The sequence below is a fragment of the Telmatherina bonti genome (genome assembly GCF_933228915.1).
Source record: "Telmatherina bonti genome assembly, chromosome: 9".
Classification (NCBI taxonomy): domain Eukaryota; kingdom Metazoa; phylum Chordata; class Actinopteri; order Atheriniformes; family Telmatherinidae; genus Telmatherina; species Telmatherina bonti.
In genome coordinates, this window is record NC_136627.1 from 30,127,264 (window position 1) to 30,145,391 (window position 18,128).

The following is an 18,128-nucleotide window of genomic DNA, read 5'->3' on the forward strand; positions in this document are numbered from 1 at the left end:
GAAAAGCTGGATACGTTGCTCACTGATGTAGTTATTAATAACAGGCTTTGTTTAAGTGCATAAAGATACTGTCCATATATTTGCTCACACAAAATCTGTCTCTTGTAACAGAAAATGAATTAGATTCAGTGTGTGCCTAAGACATTTGGAGGATTTTGAGATTTTTATAATGTAAAATGTTTGTCTTCTCTGTGATTTCAAATGAACAACAAATCATTTGAATTGATATTGTTTTGTGTGCTTTTCTTTATTTTTTGCATGCGTTTAATTTTTGTGTTTTTGAAAAGCCTAAATGCTGATTTGAACTTGTGACAGTTGGGTCTGATCTGCTGTGTTTTACTGTATACACCACTATTTATCAGTAAATAACTGCTAATGTTACATTTTGTCTGTTATTTTTATGTTGACACACTGTATGTTTTCACGACTTATATGAATGACTTAAAGCACTAAGTCAAACAAGAGAAGATAAACTTTTAGAAGTAGGAATGAAGCTTTTAAGACAGCTGGTCTGCAGTGTACATTATTATGATGGTTCAAGATCCACTATTTCTAAGAGGAACCAGTTTCACTCTTGGTACAATGTATCTTAAACAGTTGACTGCTGTAGATTGCTCAAATAACTATAACCCATTTTCAGAACAAGGCTTTGTGAAGCTGTTTATTTTTTATCACATTTCATATAAAGGGAATTAAATGTTTTGCCTCCAGTTGTTATTGGCAGAAATTCTTTCCATGATTAATTAGTATTAAATACACTATTTTTAATTGATACTCTGAAATATTTTTTTCCCAAACTGTGTAACATGTTGACCATTGTGGGATGATAACGCTACTGGAAAATGATCCTGCCATGTTCCCACTGAAGCAGTTCATACAAGCGTTCCATTTATTTGTATCTGTGTTTTTTTTTCTTTTTCTTTTTTTTATCATATCAGGCACCGGATTGCTACAAATGTTACTTATTTGTAATTCCATGAGACTTAAAAAGAATTCTATGCAAGTTGTGGTAAATACCTTCATCAGATGTTACCACCGAGTATGTTTTTTTCAGTGCACAATCTGCTTGCTGATCTAGATTTGACCCTGTATCCATGTACTGTGGTTCTTTTATTGCAGTATAATGCTTTGAGTGCATTCTGAGTATTTTACGCACACTTATGTATGTATTTATGTATATACATATATGTTACATATGATTATACCATTTGGATGTTTTGGGAGTGGTTATTGTTAAAAAATGCATACTGTATTTGCTGTAAGTATTTGTAACATAGGCCAGAAGCACAACACGGTCTGCAAATAAATAATTTTTCAAGAAAACTGCTTGAAAGGGTCATGTTCTGCAAAAAAAAAATGCAAAAGATAAACAGGTTTTAGAAAAGCAGTGCAAGACAATGAAGGCTTTTAACTTAAGCTTGGCTGTCACTTCTGTCATTATGAAATCCTAACTGTACCCGCTTTCAACTAAGCTGTGTTAGTGAAGCCATGCCATACCTGCCCACCATTTCCTCGCCATTATAATCAGGGATTTAGATTACTTTATCAAACTGGAAAAATCTGCAACAATTTCCTTCTAAAGAAATTAAGCATTAAGTGGGTAATCATATTCATTGACAGCAGTTCAGTAAACATGTGCTTTTATTACCAGTGCATATTAATAGAGAAAACAAACTATTGGGTATGGTGAAATACTTTAGACACATCTCAAAATGTGAGCAACTGACTCTTAAAAGATGTCTTTGCTCCTGTTTGGCAACAAGTCAAACAACAGATAAGATGCATGAAAAGACAGCAGCTTTCTGGCTGACAGAACTGGTGATATACAAGTCATACTCGAGTAATGTCGCTCAGCAAAGCTCCACAGTGTAGAGCGCTAAAGTTGGTGTTATGAAGTTAAACACGGTGCTGTGGATAAGTCAGACCAGGACCCTGTCTTTACAGCAATCTTTCATCTGTTGTGGCACCACGTTTTCTAATGAAATTACATAAAATGAACATGAGGGGGCGCAAGAGCAACAGCAGCCCAACAGCCCAGGTAGGAACTCAGGTCGAAAAGACAGATAGGTTACAGATGTATTGTTGTGAGTAGATTCTCAAGCATGGATGTATTTACTAGCCAATGTCATCTAATATAATGGTAATTTACAGTAATGCATTTGCAAATGTTTCCTGTGAAGCCACACAACAGCAACCAGTAAAACAGAATTCGTATTCAATCTCCATAATTTCTGCACTTTCTGATGCAGATACATTTGTTCAAATAAACAGTTTCTCACTAAGTGACAAATATTACCCTCACGCTGATGTGCCTATGCAATTATTAATATCTGATATTGTTGTACAGGTGCTGTATTCAATTTTGAATGGATTTCCTGAGATATGTGTATAATTTCTTGTCAGATGGTAGCACTTCAAAGAATAAAGCTAGTAAATTGTTAAAGACAAAAAACAATCCATTCAGTTCTTTAGCCAAACATTGAGTCTAAATGAAGACAACTACATTTTTCTGTTGGCATCTATAAAGAAAACAAAGAAGGCGTAGTAGCATTGGAAAAGAGCTGCTCATCTGTACAAATGTTGATCTACATTTTTAAGGTGATGGTGGATACTGAATTCTGCTTTCGTAGGAACAATCCCCATCAAAGTGGGAAGTTCCAAAAAAACAAAAAAAAAAAAAACAAAAAAACAAAGCACATAAAGAAAAAATTAGAAAAATAATTTGTAAATGCTAAGCTAGTACAAAGTACAAATAAAATAAATTAGCATCTTTCATTGTTTTTTTCCCCTTTAAAATAACTATTATAAACAAACCTATCGTTGTGCTGTTTACATGAGCAATACAATGACACTCTTCTTCAATGCATGTGCTGGGTGTGTTTAAAGAGCCCACTCTTTAACAGCTGCCATGCACATATTTAAAATCCCCAAATCCTTCATCTTTTCCTGCTTTCTGAATAGGCAAAAATCTGTTTTGAAATAATAGCTCATACATACAGAGTGATCGAATATACACAATATACATTCATGTATATACAGTAGATACAGCAAATCAATGCACAGATGGTGATGACGTTTTTGTGTGAGGTGCCAGAAAATGAGAAATTTTTACATTTCATTGCTGAAGAAGCATAGCACTGTTCATTTCACTGTAAGCATTAACTAGATCATGATAGAAGCAAATGACGGGTACACTGCGTTGTTGCCTAGGTATTGAGAAAAGAATTGAACTTCATGCATCTGGTCAAGTTATGGCTGATTAAATATTTCAGTCTATCTTCTAAAGTGTCAGGTTCCACAGAGAGTCTGGTGTGATAATATTTTCAATAAGTATGAAGCACAAAAAACCTTTTGCAAGTTTTCTAAAACCAGTCCATTCATTTACCTCAGCATTTGTCCCAAGGACGCTACATTAATCAAACTTAAAAATGAACCTTCATTACATGTCACAAAGGTAAATTGAGTTGACAACAATATCTGGGATATAAGCTGATGTGCACGTCAAAAGGCTGTGCTAGAATATCGTTGCACCCTGTGGAATACATTGGTTGTGTCGTCAGTGCTTGCAGTAGTGAAAGTGGTTGTCTCGGGTCTTTACTGCAGGTAGCGGTAGACCTTAAAGCAGTGGTTCCCAGAGTCTGCCACTGCCACATGACCATCAGAAGTAAGAGCCAAGCCCTGAGGGCCATAAAGCGGGTCAGCTGATGTGTTGATGTAAGAGAGAAAAGATCCTGAGCTGTCGAACACCTATAGCATAAAAGAACAAGATTTAAGTTACTGATACTGTTACAAAGCTGCTGTACACATTCAGAGAAGTCTCATTTTGCTAAGCTAACCTGGATCCGACTGTTGCCCCAATCGGCAACAATAATATTTCCATTGGCATCCACAGCCACTCCTGTTGGAGCATTGAACTGGCCATTACCCTCACCGTGGGAACCAAATTTAAACAGGAATTCCCCGTCTGCATTGTACACCTGTCAGCAAGACACAAAGCGAGAGAATGACACTGTCACAGTTTTCATATTGGAAAATATGAACATGAAAAGGAGACAAGTGCAAGTTTAGTTAATTTAAGGTTTTTAAAGTTACATTTTATTGTTTTATATGTATATCTGACCCATAATTCTTCAGATTAATAAACATTTTTGTAATGGCAAGATTGACTAAGCACAGTATAGGCTCTCTGTACATTTCTGTAAACAATTTACTCATAATACTTCAAGTGCAGGCTCATTATGAAAAATAGTCTACACACATACTTGCAACAAGCCATACCTTGACTGAATGGTTGTGAAAGTCTGTTACCACAATCTCATTTTTGTTATTCACAGCCACAAAGTGAGGACCTGAAAACAGCGAAGAGGACACAGAGGGAAACTGTGACTCATGTACTGCTTCACAACATACAAAAAGTTCCACACTATTTTAGGACTTTGAAAACAAGACAGAAAATGGTCACAGAGAAACTCTGCAGGTTGATGAAGGACAATACGACAGACGTGACAGAGATGATGAATCCACATGTAAAAGGAACAGATATATTTTCTAAGTTTACAGTCACTGTGAATTAATTACTTACTGAAAACAGGGCCAGATTTACTAAGCTTTGATTCCAGTGCAATGTTTGCACCACTTTTCTCTATAAGAAAAAAAAGGTCCAAGTGAGAAATTAAAGAAAGGGTGGATTTCAACTTAACACTGAGTAGCTGAAGCCCCTTCACGGAGAGGTTACAGTAACACATGCAAATTTCCTAAATCTGGGTGTACATGCATTAGTGTGAATCGTGAGAAAATTGCCACTTACAATAATCGCTAATTTTTTGCTCAGTGTTAGCATGTGTACAGTTTAAGGTGATCAACTCAATGATGGCATAAAAGGGCATCCACTGATGTGCTGAAGTAAACAAGCAGCTGTGCATGCGCACTAATTTGGCACAAATTAAAGGAGCGTATAGGAGCATGCTGATCATTGGTGCAGTCCTGAAAGGAAACAATTTTAAAATGTCCGTAAATCTGGCCCAATCGTATGCCTTTAAACATGCTTTATTTTATCTCCATCCCAGTCTCTTCCTGTAAGAAATACTGAAAATGAAAACAACATAAGTTAGTCGTAGCGGTGCAAATTACCTGCAAAGTGTCTGTCTGAAGTCCCTCTGGCTCCAAACTTCGTCACCAGCTTCCCATTAGATTGGAAGATAAAGACGCAGCAGGCTTTATTATCGACTGTGATGATATGTCCGTTCTTATCTACAGCCACACCTTTGGGTCCCATCAGTCTTCCGGCACCTATTTTATTCTGTGGCAGCCAAAGAAGCAGATTTGTAAAGTTATTATTTCTGTTTATACTTCAATAATAAACACATTTTATTTTTCTATTTTTACTCTATCACATTTCCCACCTTAAACTTGCCATCTGAGGAGAAGATGCTAATCCATCTATTGTCATAGTCAGCTACAATTATGTCACCATTCATGTCTACTGCGACACCTGTGGGCCGCTGCAGCTGTCCAGGTGAACGACCTCTTACTCCAAACCTCAACTTGAATTGACCATCATTAGAAAAAACCTATTAAAAAACAAAAAAAAAACATTTACTCAATAATTTAAATTGGTGAATAATATGTATTTAGGCCAAGTACTAAACATTAACCTGTATGCACTGGTTGTTACTGTCTGCCACCACAATTCGCCCATTACTGGAGGTTGAGATACCTTGAAGATTTGTAAATTCTCCTTTGTCTCGTCCTCTTGTTCCTGCCAAAACAATAAACCACCAGAATGCTTTAGCACCACGTATGTGGGAAAACGTACATATTCTGCTCCATAATATTTGGGATTCTTCTCAATGGGCTTGTTCTTTAGTTGCAACAGGAAAAAGTGCAAAAAAAAAAACAACAAAAAAAACTCTGGCATTGGCATCTGCATTTTGTGAGTCTGCTCTACATCATCATGTGCTGATCTAATCATCCAAATTGATTACTGAGTATGCCTATTTGATAAAAAAAAAAGATCGGTTAGACTAATGAATAACAGTTATTCACTCACCAACTCTGTAAATCAGCTCATCCTCTATTGGGTTTTCCTTTTTCTTGGTAGTGCTGTACATGCTGGAGGGCCTGCGCACAGCCTTCTGTCGAACATGACCTCCTCCTCCACTTGGGGACTTCACTCTTCTCTTCACATCGTCTGGTGACTGCAAGACATCAGATGGCTTGACGGCCCGCAAACGGAACGGACTCCCCCTCACAGGCTGTTCATATAACAGCAAATGGAAGTTGAATTCTCCCTCTGAGCGGATGGTATATCCAACCTCATAGGTACCGTTTTTGTTGTCCACCACCTCAGCTTCAGTGCACACTCCATCTGCAGAGACAATCTCTGCCCTCAGAGCAGCATTCCCAGTTTTCACAAGTTCTCCATCTTTGTCTTTAGTGGTGACTGTGATCGTTGTGTGCTGGCCGACCAGAGCATGCCGCAGGCCTTCACCAGTGGCAACACTAGTGTGGCCAACCGCTCCTGTTGTGATGAGGACTCCCAAGTTCTGAATAGAGCGCCTCAATCCATCCGTCTCTACTTGACATTCCAGGTGTCCATTTTCATGGGGATGTTCAGGAAAGCTGTGTCTGGCCAGAGCACTGACCCTCTCACCCATCTGTTTCTGGACCAATAGGACCTCAGTAGCACTGCCATGGCTAAGAGCATGCTCTGTGAAGTTGCAGCTGCTTTGAATGTTCTCTTTGCCCTGAAGCAAAGAGGTCAATTGAGTTTGAAGCACCTAAATATGTCCAAACAGACATTGGAAGAAAGTTAGTACAGCTTCCTCTACAAGGTCAAACATTACGGCATTTTTGTCTTTCCCATCAAAACAATGACCAGAAAGTTCTCTGACCTTCTGCTTAGAGCTGCAAATGTTTTCCACTTCAGTAATGAGAGCAGTCTTGCGCTGGTGTAAGGCCTTCTCCAGCTCATCAAAGGTATTACTTATTTCGGTCACTGCTTCATTTTTCCTCTCTGTTAGTTGCTTGGAGATCTCATTCACAAGCTCAATGGCAGCTGTTAGTTGAGGTAATCTGTTAAACAAAAGATAAAAACAAGAAAAACTTTCAAATCTCAGCTCCATCTACTTTTAACGCATCCATGAGTTTCTAAAAACCTTTATTAAATGAACATCAATTCACGTCCTGAACATGATACCTGTTGCGCACAGTGTCCAGCTGATTTTTAAGAGCTGACTTGTGCTGCTCCAGCACATCCCTCAGGGGAACCGTCACATGCTCCCTGTGTTCTCCTTCTGTACACTCCAGACACATGGCTGTCTCACATGACTCGCAGTAAAACTCCATCACCTACAGATGGTGCAGTGGAGCACAAGACAAAACAATGTCATTTCTTTTCTGTTTTAAAATACATGATGTAGCGCAGTGGTTTCCAAACTTTATTTTGCAGGGCCTCCTTTTCATCACCGACAACAATGTCGAGCCCCCCCCCCCCCCGTCACATAAACTGAAGAAACATACTAAGAAATGCATCTTTAGCTTAGGTAACCACAATTAAACCCATGTCAGTATTATTATCCATTCTTCTGCTTTAGTGTGAAACATTATAAACCAGGAATCTCTGCAAACTACTTCAGGTGAGTTTTCTATGAGATGATGCTGCTTTAGTAAAACAACTTTGCTATATATGATAGTTGGATAGTGTATTTCTAAAGTAACCTGCAGGCTTTTCTTTGTGTTGTGGATGAAAAGTCCCAAAGTGGTGATGTAACTTGTTTAGGTTCATACTTTATTATATTAGATGATAATATTTTGGTACATGCAAAAGACTACGGTCTCATTATTACCCACTATTGGTTATTACCATTACTGGTCAAGCAGGGACAGATATGCTCCATCATAGTTTGTTCTCTTTTTTTAAATTTCTTGAAGTCTCTCTTGTTGATTTATCATCATTTCCTATGAATACTTTTACAAATTTATCCAGTGTAGAATTTCCCAAGTTTTATTATGCCCCTCCCTGTGATAACTCTGGGCCCCCCCAGTTTGGTAACCACTGTAACATGACTGGTTGTTTGTCTCTGTGTGGCCCTGTGATGGACTGGCGAGCTGTCCAGGGTGTACCCCGCCTTTCGCCCAAATGATTGCTGGGATAGGCTCCAGCTTCCCCGCGACCCTTCATCGGACTAAGTGGTTAGGATAATGAATAAATGAATGAATGAAAATATATGATGTCACAAATTTTACAAATCAGATTTCACAAATTTGTGGGTCATGTGATGAATCTGACCCTCTCTAACGCAGTCATTTTGTTTTGTCTCACCCTGCCTTCGTGGTTGGGGCAAGAAAGGGGCTGACAGGTTGTAGCTGCATTGGCTGACTCAAGTACACTGCACGCTTCAGGTTGGTTGCATTCTGGGTCTCGCTGCAACACCTCCATTAGGTTGGTGATAAAGAAGTTGTTCTGGAGGGCTGCAACTCCTTTCTCGGGCAAGATAGAAGTCTGTCTGCATACTGGGCAGGATAGTGTCAAAGACTGTGGCGGGATGTAGTTTTGTAGACACCTACAACAAAATAAAACACAAGTTCATTTAGAGAAAAACAACTGTAAATAAGTACTTCAGGTTGAAAATATTGTAGGAATGTATTTCTATTCTTCATAAATAATGTAATAAAAAACTGAATATTATACTGTAGTAAATTTAAGAATATCTAATTAATGTAATTAATCTTTATTTAGCAAGATAAGTTACTGAGAACCAATTTTCAGGTGCAATGATGCCTAGAAGTAGTTAGAATATGTGTAATAGTCTGATATTGTTTTGAAAGATTCATGATCTCTGGAAGCATAAAAATATCTTATCTTGCTGCTTTTATCTTCAACTGCATGTTAATCCTTTTACTGTTATGTCAAACTTAATTACACTAATCCCAGTTTACCAGAGACCCGTATTACTTCTTATATAAAGGGGGGAAAAAAATCATCATTGATTGATTCAGAACTTACTTCTCACAGAAAGTGTGCAGGCAAGGCAGAACCTTGGGGTTGTGATAACGATCCAAACAGATGCTGCAGACCAGGAACTGCTTGTCTATCTGCCTGACCACTGGGCTGGTGCTGCCGGTCTCACGCTTAGCCATAATGACTGACATTCAAAGGGGGCAGGGACCACTTAACCTGGACATATGAGATGGGCGAAACAGAGGAGAGGTTAGGATATCCTTGAGGAAACACTCAAACAGGGTGAGGAGGGTGTTTGTGCTTGAGCAAATGAAAGGAAAAATGAGTCACAATTCTGTTTGCATTATTAAGCCTTCTTTAAATTGCATATCCGTTGATATTTTACGTCCTTCTTCAGTATGCCGTGTCATTACTGTGGGCTTCTTAACCAAAGGTCATTTGACTTTATAAATGAAAATCTTCCACAAGTTAATTCAGTGGCAGAAAGAAATGAATACATGTGATCAACACTGCAGGGCAGAGTTACCAGCCATGAAACTCTGCTCTTTAGATGACATGCTTTTGCTCAAAGTGATCTATATGAGCATAGGGCTAATGGAAAAAGCTGAGAAACATCTTGTGTTTAATTTCTGGCAATATTATTACAAACATAGTCTAAATGTTTACTTGAATTCCAATTTAGGGGATGTCATGGTGGCTCTGCAGTTGTTGTCAGATGAAAGTGTATCACTGGGTCAATCACAGATTACCGCAGCATCCCTATGATATGTTGTACATCTGTCATGTCGTACATAAGCGCATGAAGGATTAAATGAACTCTGAAAAAACAAACATGCTGGTTCAATGTGATCAGTAGGCATGCTTATAAAGGCATCAAACTACATTTAATAATGCTCACATAACAACCAATTCACAGTTTAAGAGAAAAAGAAAACATTTTATATATAAATACGCTTTCTGTTTTTTATCATTTTATAACATCAGTGAGAAACATCTTGTCTGAATATCTTGTTTTTAAAAGAAAGTGTAAAGGGTGTACACTTTTAACAATTCTTAAGAAATCTAAAAGCACAAGAATGTTTCTGTTTAACTGAGATTAATTTAATATCACACACAGATGCCAGCTCAAGAACCTCTAAGAAACAGAGCACCAAGACTGAATGAGGTAAATAATGCCAGTAATAAAATCAACATGAGAGCATCTGAATGTGACAAGAAGCTATGCCTTCCTGTCCTGAAAACAGTGTTGTGTGTCTCATTCCCTAAGTGTAAAACATCAAAGAAAACATAATCCTGATGACATAAGATACTTTTATGAAAAGTAAATCGGTATTACTGCAGCAAATACTAAAAGAAAGTTGGATCTATTTGAAACTCACTATTAGTTTTAACATTTCGTCACTGGATTATCCTGTTTATAAATGTTCTCTCAGGCTGAACTGGGATGAAGTGAATTAATGGGCCTGAATCTAAGCATGAAAAGCAAAAGCTTCCTACTCTTGTAGCTCTCAAATGGGCCTTAAAAATACGACAAGGTTCTTTTTCTTTGAGATTAGGATGCAGAGAGAGGAAGCTTTAAAATGCCACTCCCCAAATTCCTTCTAGTTCCTTCCCTTAACTCCTAGCAGGCTGAGTTCAGGAACCACCTGTCTTTCTGACTGAGGGGGGACTGGTAAGCTGGGTTGCCTGTCTCACAAGCAAAGAGGCCTCATCAGCAGCTGTCCCTCTCTCTAAGGTTTAACAATAGCATTCCGACTCTGCTCACAGCAAAGCCCACATGTTTCCTTCACATTCATCTTATTTCCTTACTTTTATTATCTAGCCATTTTTTCTTCTCCTTTTAATTGTTTAATGTAGTCGCAGCATCTATAGGCTTCGTCTCAACCACACACATCTTGTAGATGACGATATTCTCAGGCATGCAGATTCCATTGTAGCTGCTTCCCACATGATTAGAGGGCCTCTGCTGAGTCCTTTCACTGTCCACACAACAAGCCCTCGCCCAGCCCTCTATGCCTCCCCCTCCCCTTCTCTCCCCTCAAAGGCCCTCCCCTCCCTGTGCTGTATTCCTTTTGCATGAACTCTGAATTGTAGCAGCTGAACAGTGACATCAGGAGGAAGCTGGATGAGCCAAAGCCCTCAAGCTCCTCCCCTCTTGGCTTACTGGCTGCCGCCTTTAGGACTGCAACAGTCTCCCCCGCCTTCACTTCCCTTCCTCCCTGCCAGTATGCTCCCCCAGCAGCCCTTCTTGGCTCAGTTACTCCCACTTGCCTCACCACAGAAAGACGATCTTTCTTTAAAAACAGTCTCTCCCTGACAGCAGTTCTTAGTTGGTGTTTATGTGCTTTAAGAAAAGCCTGATTATAAGAGCATAAGTGTAATGACAAACAAATTATGTAAAACACAAAATTATTGCAGATAGGTACGATATGTAGCTTTACTAAGTTTTGCCACAAAGCATTTATTTCAAGTAACACATGAGGCAAACGGCTAAAAAAAAACCAATCAACATAAAAGAAAATAAAGATGATCAGTGTGTTAAACTAAGAAAGATGCCTTTGAAACATCAAATGTGCTTTAGAGCCCTAAGTATCTGCAGAGTCCTGTAATGTTTGAGGCATCATGTGATTAGAAATCTACTGCAAGGCTTTGTCACAGGAAATGCACGATCAGCACTTCATATATTAGGTCAGTTATCCCGTCAGTATGCTACGGTGTTTTCTCACATTGCCCCATATATGTCATGCTTACAGATGTCCTCTGCAGAAATCCACAGAATATGAATGTTTGCTAATTCAGCTGTATGTTGGTAAAGTATCACTTGCAACTCTCACCATGCATTACAGCTAAGTGGCTTAATGTCCACCCACAGGGTCAGGTCCTGTCTGCCATCTGGATTACTGAGTCTTCCAGATTCAGATGACACCAACATGGCCAGTCAAATCAAATTTGAGTTAAAGCAAAAGCTGCATGTGCACATAAAGTAATAATAAATGACAGGTAATGATTCTTATTAGGCCATATGGCACAGATGTACTTAATGTGAAAGTTGTTTCTGCGCTCAGCACTGTCCTGATGAAAAGGATGTCTTGCATAAATGATTTAATTGGATTCTATCAACATGGGCTTATAATTACAGAAAACAGTGTCCTCAGCTGGATCCGCGCAGATCTTATCTGCCTGCTTCTTGTTTGTGTAGCTTCGATTTAGGTGTTAAATTTGACAAATAATCCACAAAGCTAAAAAAGAAAGGGATCATTTAGTGTCAAAATTCAAAGACAAATGTTTGGTTTTCATTCAGAGTCTTTCTAAAGGTAATAACTGAGGTGGATTCACTGAGTTATAATTTGTGATGAGAAAATGGTCTGACTGAACAAATGACTTTCTTCACTTAAATCCTTTGTAGCCTTATATTTAGTGGAAAATGTTTTAAGCAACTAATCAAGTGTGAGCCCTCAAAAATGTTATTCCCAAAAAGGAATTCTAATAGGACTTGTTTATTTCTTTAGTTTCATTCAGTGGCATAAAAATGTTGTGAGCTGGAACTGAGGTGGACGAGTCAATAAACTTGAAATTTGGCTGGGAAAAAGTTGTCTCCCTGACTTAATCAATACATTTATATGCACACTGAGGATGAGCTACAGTTATGGTTTGACTTGGACAGTTAATTGGACTTGTCACTTTTGTCCCAGTATGAAAGAATGAGAAGGAAATTATACTATTGCCAAAGTATGTCAGTTATTTTAATGCACTGAATGTAAAGACTGCATGTTCAAGACACTGCTGTGTTTAACATTCATGTGGGAGATCATTGTGCACATAAATAGGGCCAAATTCACTGTATTTATGTGTTTATGTAACTTGAAAGGTGATTTTGTGAGATGACACTGTTGTTATAAAATCAGGATTTTATCAAAGCAAAGTGATGGTCGGGAAATGTTTTAGGTGACTGAGAGTTAACAATCTTGACAGCTGCTTTTATAATTTCTGATGTGTATACCTGTACCACAGAACAATCAGGAAAATGTAAAGAGAGCAGCTTTTAAGAAAATATACACTACATGTTTGCAAATGATGCTTCTACAATAAGAATTGTGGCACATATCTACAAGATCTTAGTCCAGCCTTGCTGAGCATTTACACTCCAGGGTAAGCTGGCTTTAAGATGCTTTTTTTCTTTATTTAGTTGAAATAACATGTTTATGTGGATTTTAAAAGTCTGATTTAGGTTGAATCAGTGAAATAATTCATTTCCTTCCCAGTGTGATGAGAGATGGGCTGAGTAGGAACACCAAATATTAAAATAAATTAATGTTCATTAAATTTGGAAGTAAATTTTCTCAGAAAGCCAAATACATGCAAATACATATTATAAAATCAAGCTGTATTCAAAGTAGTAGTAGTAGTAAAAATAAAGGAAACCCTTTTTTTCTGTCATGCACACTAGCCCATATGCCTACAATAGTGGTTTGATCCCACTGAAAGTTCATAAATGAGAATAATATAAATGGGACACTGCCCTTTAAAGGAGACGGTGTAATTTGCAGATTGTTAATATCATTCCTTTTGTGTGAGTATTCAGGATTCCAGGGTGTGTGTGCTTCTAAGGCCATAAAAAGTATTTTCATTTTCTCTTCCTCTTCCCGCATTTAAGCAAGAACCCAGTATGTTTAATCTCAACAGGAACTTTCCCTTTAAGTTTATATTGAACAATTCACTGGAACTGTGTTACACAGTCATGACTGACATTATTATGAGGAATGGGACCTCTGTAGCTTCGTTTCTCTCCAGTGAAGTCAGCTGTACCGTTCATTTTACAGAGCAGCAAGAAGGCTTTGGACAATTTATTGCAGCAGCTGGCTGACAAACACTGGTGAAACTCTCACTGAACTTAGGTCAGACGTGTTGGCCCTTAATGATATGCTGACAAGATGTGCTGAAATATAGATTGTAGTTTACATCTCCAACCACTTGCTTATGTACCATTCTTTCTACAACCTGAACTGTTGTTAGTTTTAGGAATTACTGTAGTGTGTTATAAAGTAATATCTGCATGTCTGACTGTGAGAAAAAGAATTGACAAAGACAGTCGAATGGCAAAGATTGCCTTGAAAATATCAAACATTAGCTGCATTGCTGGGAAAATGGCATCTCTTTGACATTCAACTACTTAAAAGCACTCAGTTCTTTTCATGAGGTCATAAATCAATATGCAGTGTGAAGGAATCCAAATGATTGCATCATCTCATCTGTGCAACCAATAACAATCCAGAAACCAGCTACCGTTTAGGAATAGAAAACTTTTTTTTCTTTAGCATATTGAGGAGCAGCTGAGCAGCTAGCAAGACAGACAGCAAGACAAAACAGAGATACCTCTATTCAAACTAACAAGCTCCTCTTACACTTCACTGCATCGGATGAAGGAATCTGTCTCAATGCATCAGTCTCTCAAAGAAGGGTCCCAGCGCAGAGCGTAAGGTTTCTCTGATAAATGAAAACAGTCGGTTGCTTTTTGGATAAGGCTTCTGTGGACTTTTGGCATAAGACACTATTTGAGCCACTATTATCAAGTTTCATTATTCTAACAAAGGACAACTGGGCTCAGTATTTATCATTCATTTTGTTTCCTTATTCTGACCTCCTTTATCCAAATGCATTGAAGGATCACACACTAAATTACAAGCTTGTAGATCATAAACTATTATAAGGTGTACAATTAAACTCCAATTTTCCAAGCAAAAACTTAGAAGGTAATGGTCAGTCATTGTTTTTCTCTGCAGACATTAAACTGGTAAGCTCTGATAACTAATGAGTGGAACCGTGACAAAGTGACCACATCTGTCAGGAGATATAAGTGTGCATCCCTGTGATCCTACTTTAATAAACAACAGCAGAAGATGATGCAGATATTCACTGCAGGCACAACATGCCTGCAGTGAACATCTGCAGGCACAACATGCAATGCAGAATTTGCAAAAGGTCGATTAGTGCACAAACAATGCCTGCAATGCTTGTCCACTTGCAGCAGGAGCAGCATAATAAATCTGTGTTCTCATTTTGTTGCTCAAATGGTCAAATTACTGTTGTGTTCTGTGCAAATATGCTGGCAATTTCACATGGTGATGATGAATAGTCTCTGTAGGTGTTATATGAAGTATTGATTGCCTTGCGCTACAGAAACAAACGAATGACAATAAATGTTTGGAATGAATAATTCAATGTCTTAAATTTTGGCTTATTAATGCACTGTAAAACAAAGTCATGAGGTTTGATGAAAAATATTCTGCACTAGTTATTTATGGTTTCCACAAACTTATCAATAGCATTATTAACATTTTAAAGAATATCTGATATTTTCATTGTATTGTGGTTAACTGGGTTCAGATGAAAAAGAAACATGTATGTTTTTACACATACATGTATGCATACATTCATACTACATGCTGCAGTTCAATAAAACATTAAATCAATCTAGGTCCTGAAATTTAAAAAAAAAAAAAGTGAAAAAACATCACCACCGTAACACTCAGTGCATTGATGGTGATGGCTGAAGTTATTTATCTGATATTTAAACTGAATATTGCTGTGAAGCCAACAAGAGTTAAAAAGTGATATCTAATTTATCATAATTCATATTGCAGAAAGTTTGATATAACTGTGTCTTTTTTTATTATATTATGGCACATAGACAAATTTACAATAATAAAAAGAAGTTGGCTTCACAGAGTAAAATGGCTGAGACAAGTTTTCATGAGCTGGAAGACAATCGTCATTTGACAGAACACAATCAAGAACTTGTAAATGTGCAAAGGGCTTGGATTGAAAATCAACAATGTGATTTAAGATTTAATATATGTTGTCCTGGTTTATGAAGTGGTTTTCCATATTTCTTGTTCACTAACATTCACTCCTGGATGTTTAGCATTTGTAATCATGTATTTTTTCACAGGCCAATATTACCACATTACAATAAAGCAGGATGTTTTTATTTTTATGGGGAATTTAACAGATTACAAGATGACATGTAAGACAGGTTAGGAGTGCCATAAAGATCTAAGAGCAAAACTCATTTAGAATTACATTTATCTGGATTTTAAGGTGTGAATAACAAAACAGTTAAATTAATCTTCATGCACCTAGATTTAGAATAAAAATAATCATATAATTTAAAAGGAAAAGGAAAAAATTCCCTTTACCTTTCTGTGAACCTCTCTGCATTGTGCATTGTCTCTATTGCAGTTGTGCAATTGTGTTGATTTGACAACATGAAGAGTTCTTGGTGCATTTTCTTTTCTACCACATCTCTGCTCTTGAAGAAATATGTACTTTAAAGCTGCACAGTGTCTATTCATAAGCTTTTCAAGATCTTCAATTTGTTGACATTCAATCATTAGTTCAAAGTTTACAAAGATCCACTGATTCTATTTTGCAATGTTCCGTGCGGTATGACCGACATAGCACTCTTGTTTACATCTCAGTGTTCTTACATGTTGGAGATCTTAAATATCTAAAAAAAAAAAAAGAAAAGCAGATAGTCTAAAACCACCACACCATGTATGTAAACTCTAATGAAGCCCTGCTGGTAAATATAACCTTTGCACACAATCTGACCTCTGGTGCAGAACCGTCTGACAACCTTTTGGTGACCCAGTGCAAGTAGTCAAGCCAAACCAACACCATAGGAACATTTCTAGATAATATGACAAACCATCTACAAGAACAAAGTTCAGCCTGTATGAAACCACAAATTTATCTGCTTACTCTCTGGCACACTGGTGTAAAAAATGATGCATTACCTGCTGCTGCTGCTGCTGCTGCAGTTCAATGCAACACAAGAGTCACAGACGACATAAGCAAGCAAGATGCTGATTCACATGTGCCTCCCAGAGCTTCCCAGCAGAACGCTCCATACAAATTCAGATCAGAAAAGCTATGAAAGATCCTAATCCTCTAAACAAAAGAGCATCTATGGTTGATTACTGAGCCCAGCCCTCAGACTGCAGCAGAGATGCCCACCTGCCACAGAGACGGCAGCCAGCCGGCATTCAACTAGAGCTAAAATGGAGAAGTGTGTGGGCTGGTTGAGGAAGCATTAAAGAATCAGAGCAGCAGAGGGTTTTAACAGTTGCTCTCATAAAACAGTGGTATGAGATCCTTTCACTAAATGTTTGCCACTTCGTATATCTTTTAATAATACAGTAGAATGCCCTGTAACAAAGAGGATTACATCATGGTACATAAGTACAACCCCTCTGTGATTTACAGATGCACAGATGCTAGTTGAAATGCTGTAATCAATTATTCATCTGCTTTTACCATGATCATTCTGTTATGAGGAATCCAGATAGAGGCACAAACAAGACAATAAAGCAGAAATGCGATCACACAAAAAGATTGTACTCACATAAACTCCCAGCAGGAGGAACTGGGGTGTCAGCATTGCAGGCCACAGAGAACTCTTCCCATTGTTACTCTCCCAGTCCCCTACAACAGAATCCACAGACAGGGCGACAGAAAGGAAAGGGCAGGGTCTGTCTGGGAGAAGACTGGGACAGTAAGGAAGAGAATGAGGGAAAGGAGGAGAGAAGGGGCGTAGCTTCCATATTGCATTGGTTGGATGCCTGGTGGGAGGAGTTGAAGAACCCAATAGCATCTGAAAGGGGCAGGGAATATGCAAAGAAGGTGACATCTCAGGATCTGACTAAGGGAGAAGTGTGTCTGGTGCAAAGGGGTTTGGCTTCTTCTGTTACCACCCAATACCTTAAAAGGGACAAAGGATGCAGTTTATTTCATTTAAGCTTTGAATCATTAGGATGCAAGGTGTTGTTGGACTATGGAGAAAAGGAGGATATAAGACAACTGGGCAAAAGTCTTGAAACTATAATTCAGCGAAAAATCAGTTTTACAGACATTTTGCTAATTATTCTGTACAGTATATGATGAAAAGGAAATAAGAGGTTTTAGGCAAAAGCAGCAGGAGGGGTGTGTTGACTAAGGGAGCCCTACTTCTTGAAATAATAGCATTGTTTGGGCAGTGGTTTGAGGTTTTTAAGTCAGGACACTTAATAAGTCTACTGCATATACAATGTTATGACTAAATATGTAAACGAAGGAAACATAATTAGATTTACAAAAGATGCTTGAGAAATTTTTTAAAAAAAAATCA

The 18,128-nt window shown here is 38.0% G+C and overlaps 1 protein-coding gene across 1 annotated transcript; it reads right to left on the minus strand.

Moving 5' to 3' along the window:
• Positions 1–1,639: 1,639 nt before the first annotated feature.
• Positions 1,640–17,502, minus strand: LOC306760798 (tripartite motif-containing protein 3-like). The gene is made up of 13 exons (XM_079246791.1): positions 17,367–17,502; positions 9,008–9,178; positions 8,324–8,564; positions 7,199–7,350; positions 6,894–7,074; positions 6,050–6,779; positions 5,655–5,758; positions 5,403–5,570; positions 5,131–5,299; positions 4,583–4,642; positions 4,279–4,349; positions 3,837–3,977; positions 1,640–3,747 (listed from the first exon to the last, which is right to left on the minus strand). Exons 2-13 carry the CDS (start codon positions 9,151–9,153, stop codon positions 3,595–3,597), a joined length of 2,316 nt encoding a protein of 771 aa, XP_079102917.1. The 5' UTR covers positions 9,154–9,178; positions 17,367–17,502; the 3' UTR covers positions 1,640–3,594.
• Positions 17,503–18,128: the final 626 nt, after the last annotated feature.

Coding starts and splice junctions, on each gene's coding strand:
- LOC306760798 (XM_079246791.1), bottom strand. CDS start 9,153: ATGTCAGTCATTATGGCTAAGCGTGAGACCGGCAGCACCAGCCCAGTG. Junction 8,565..9,007: donor CTGCACACTTTCTGTGAGAA/GTAAGTTCTGAA, acceptor ATTTTGTTGTAG/GTGTCTACAAAACTACATCC. Junction 4,350..4,582: donor TAAATCTGGCCCTGTTTTCA/GTAAGTAATTAA, acceptor CGCTGTTTTCAG/GTCCTCACTTTGTGGCTGTG.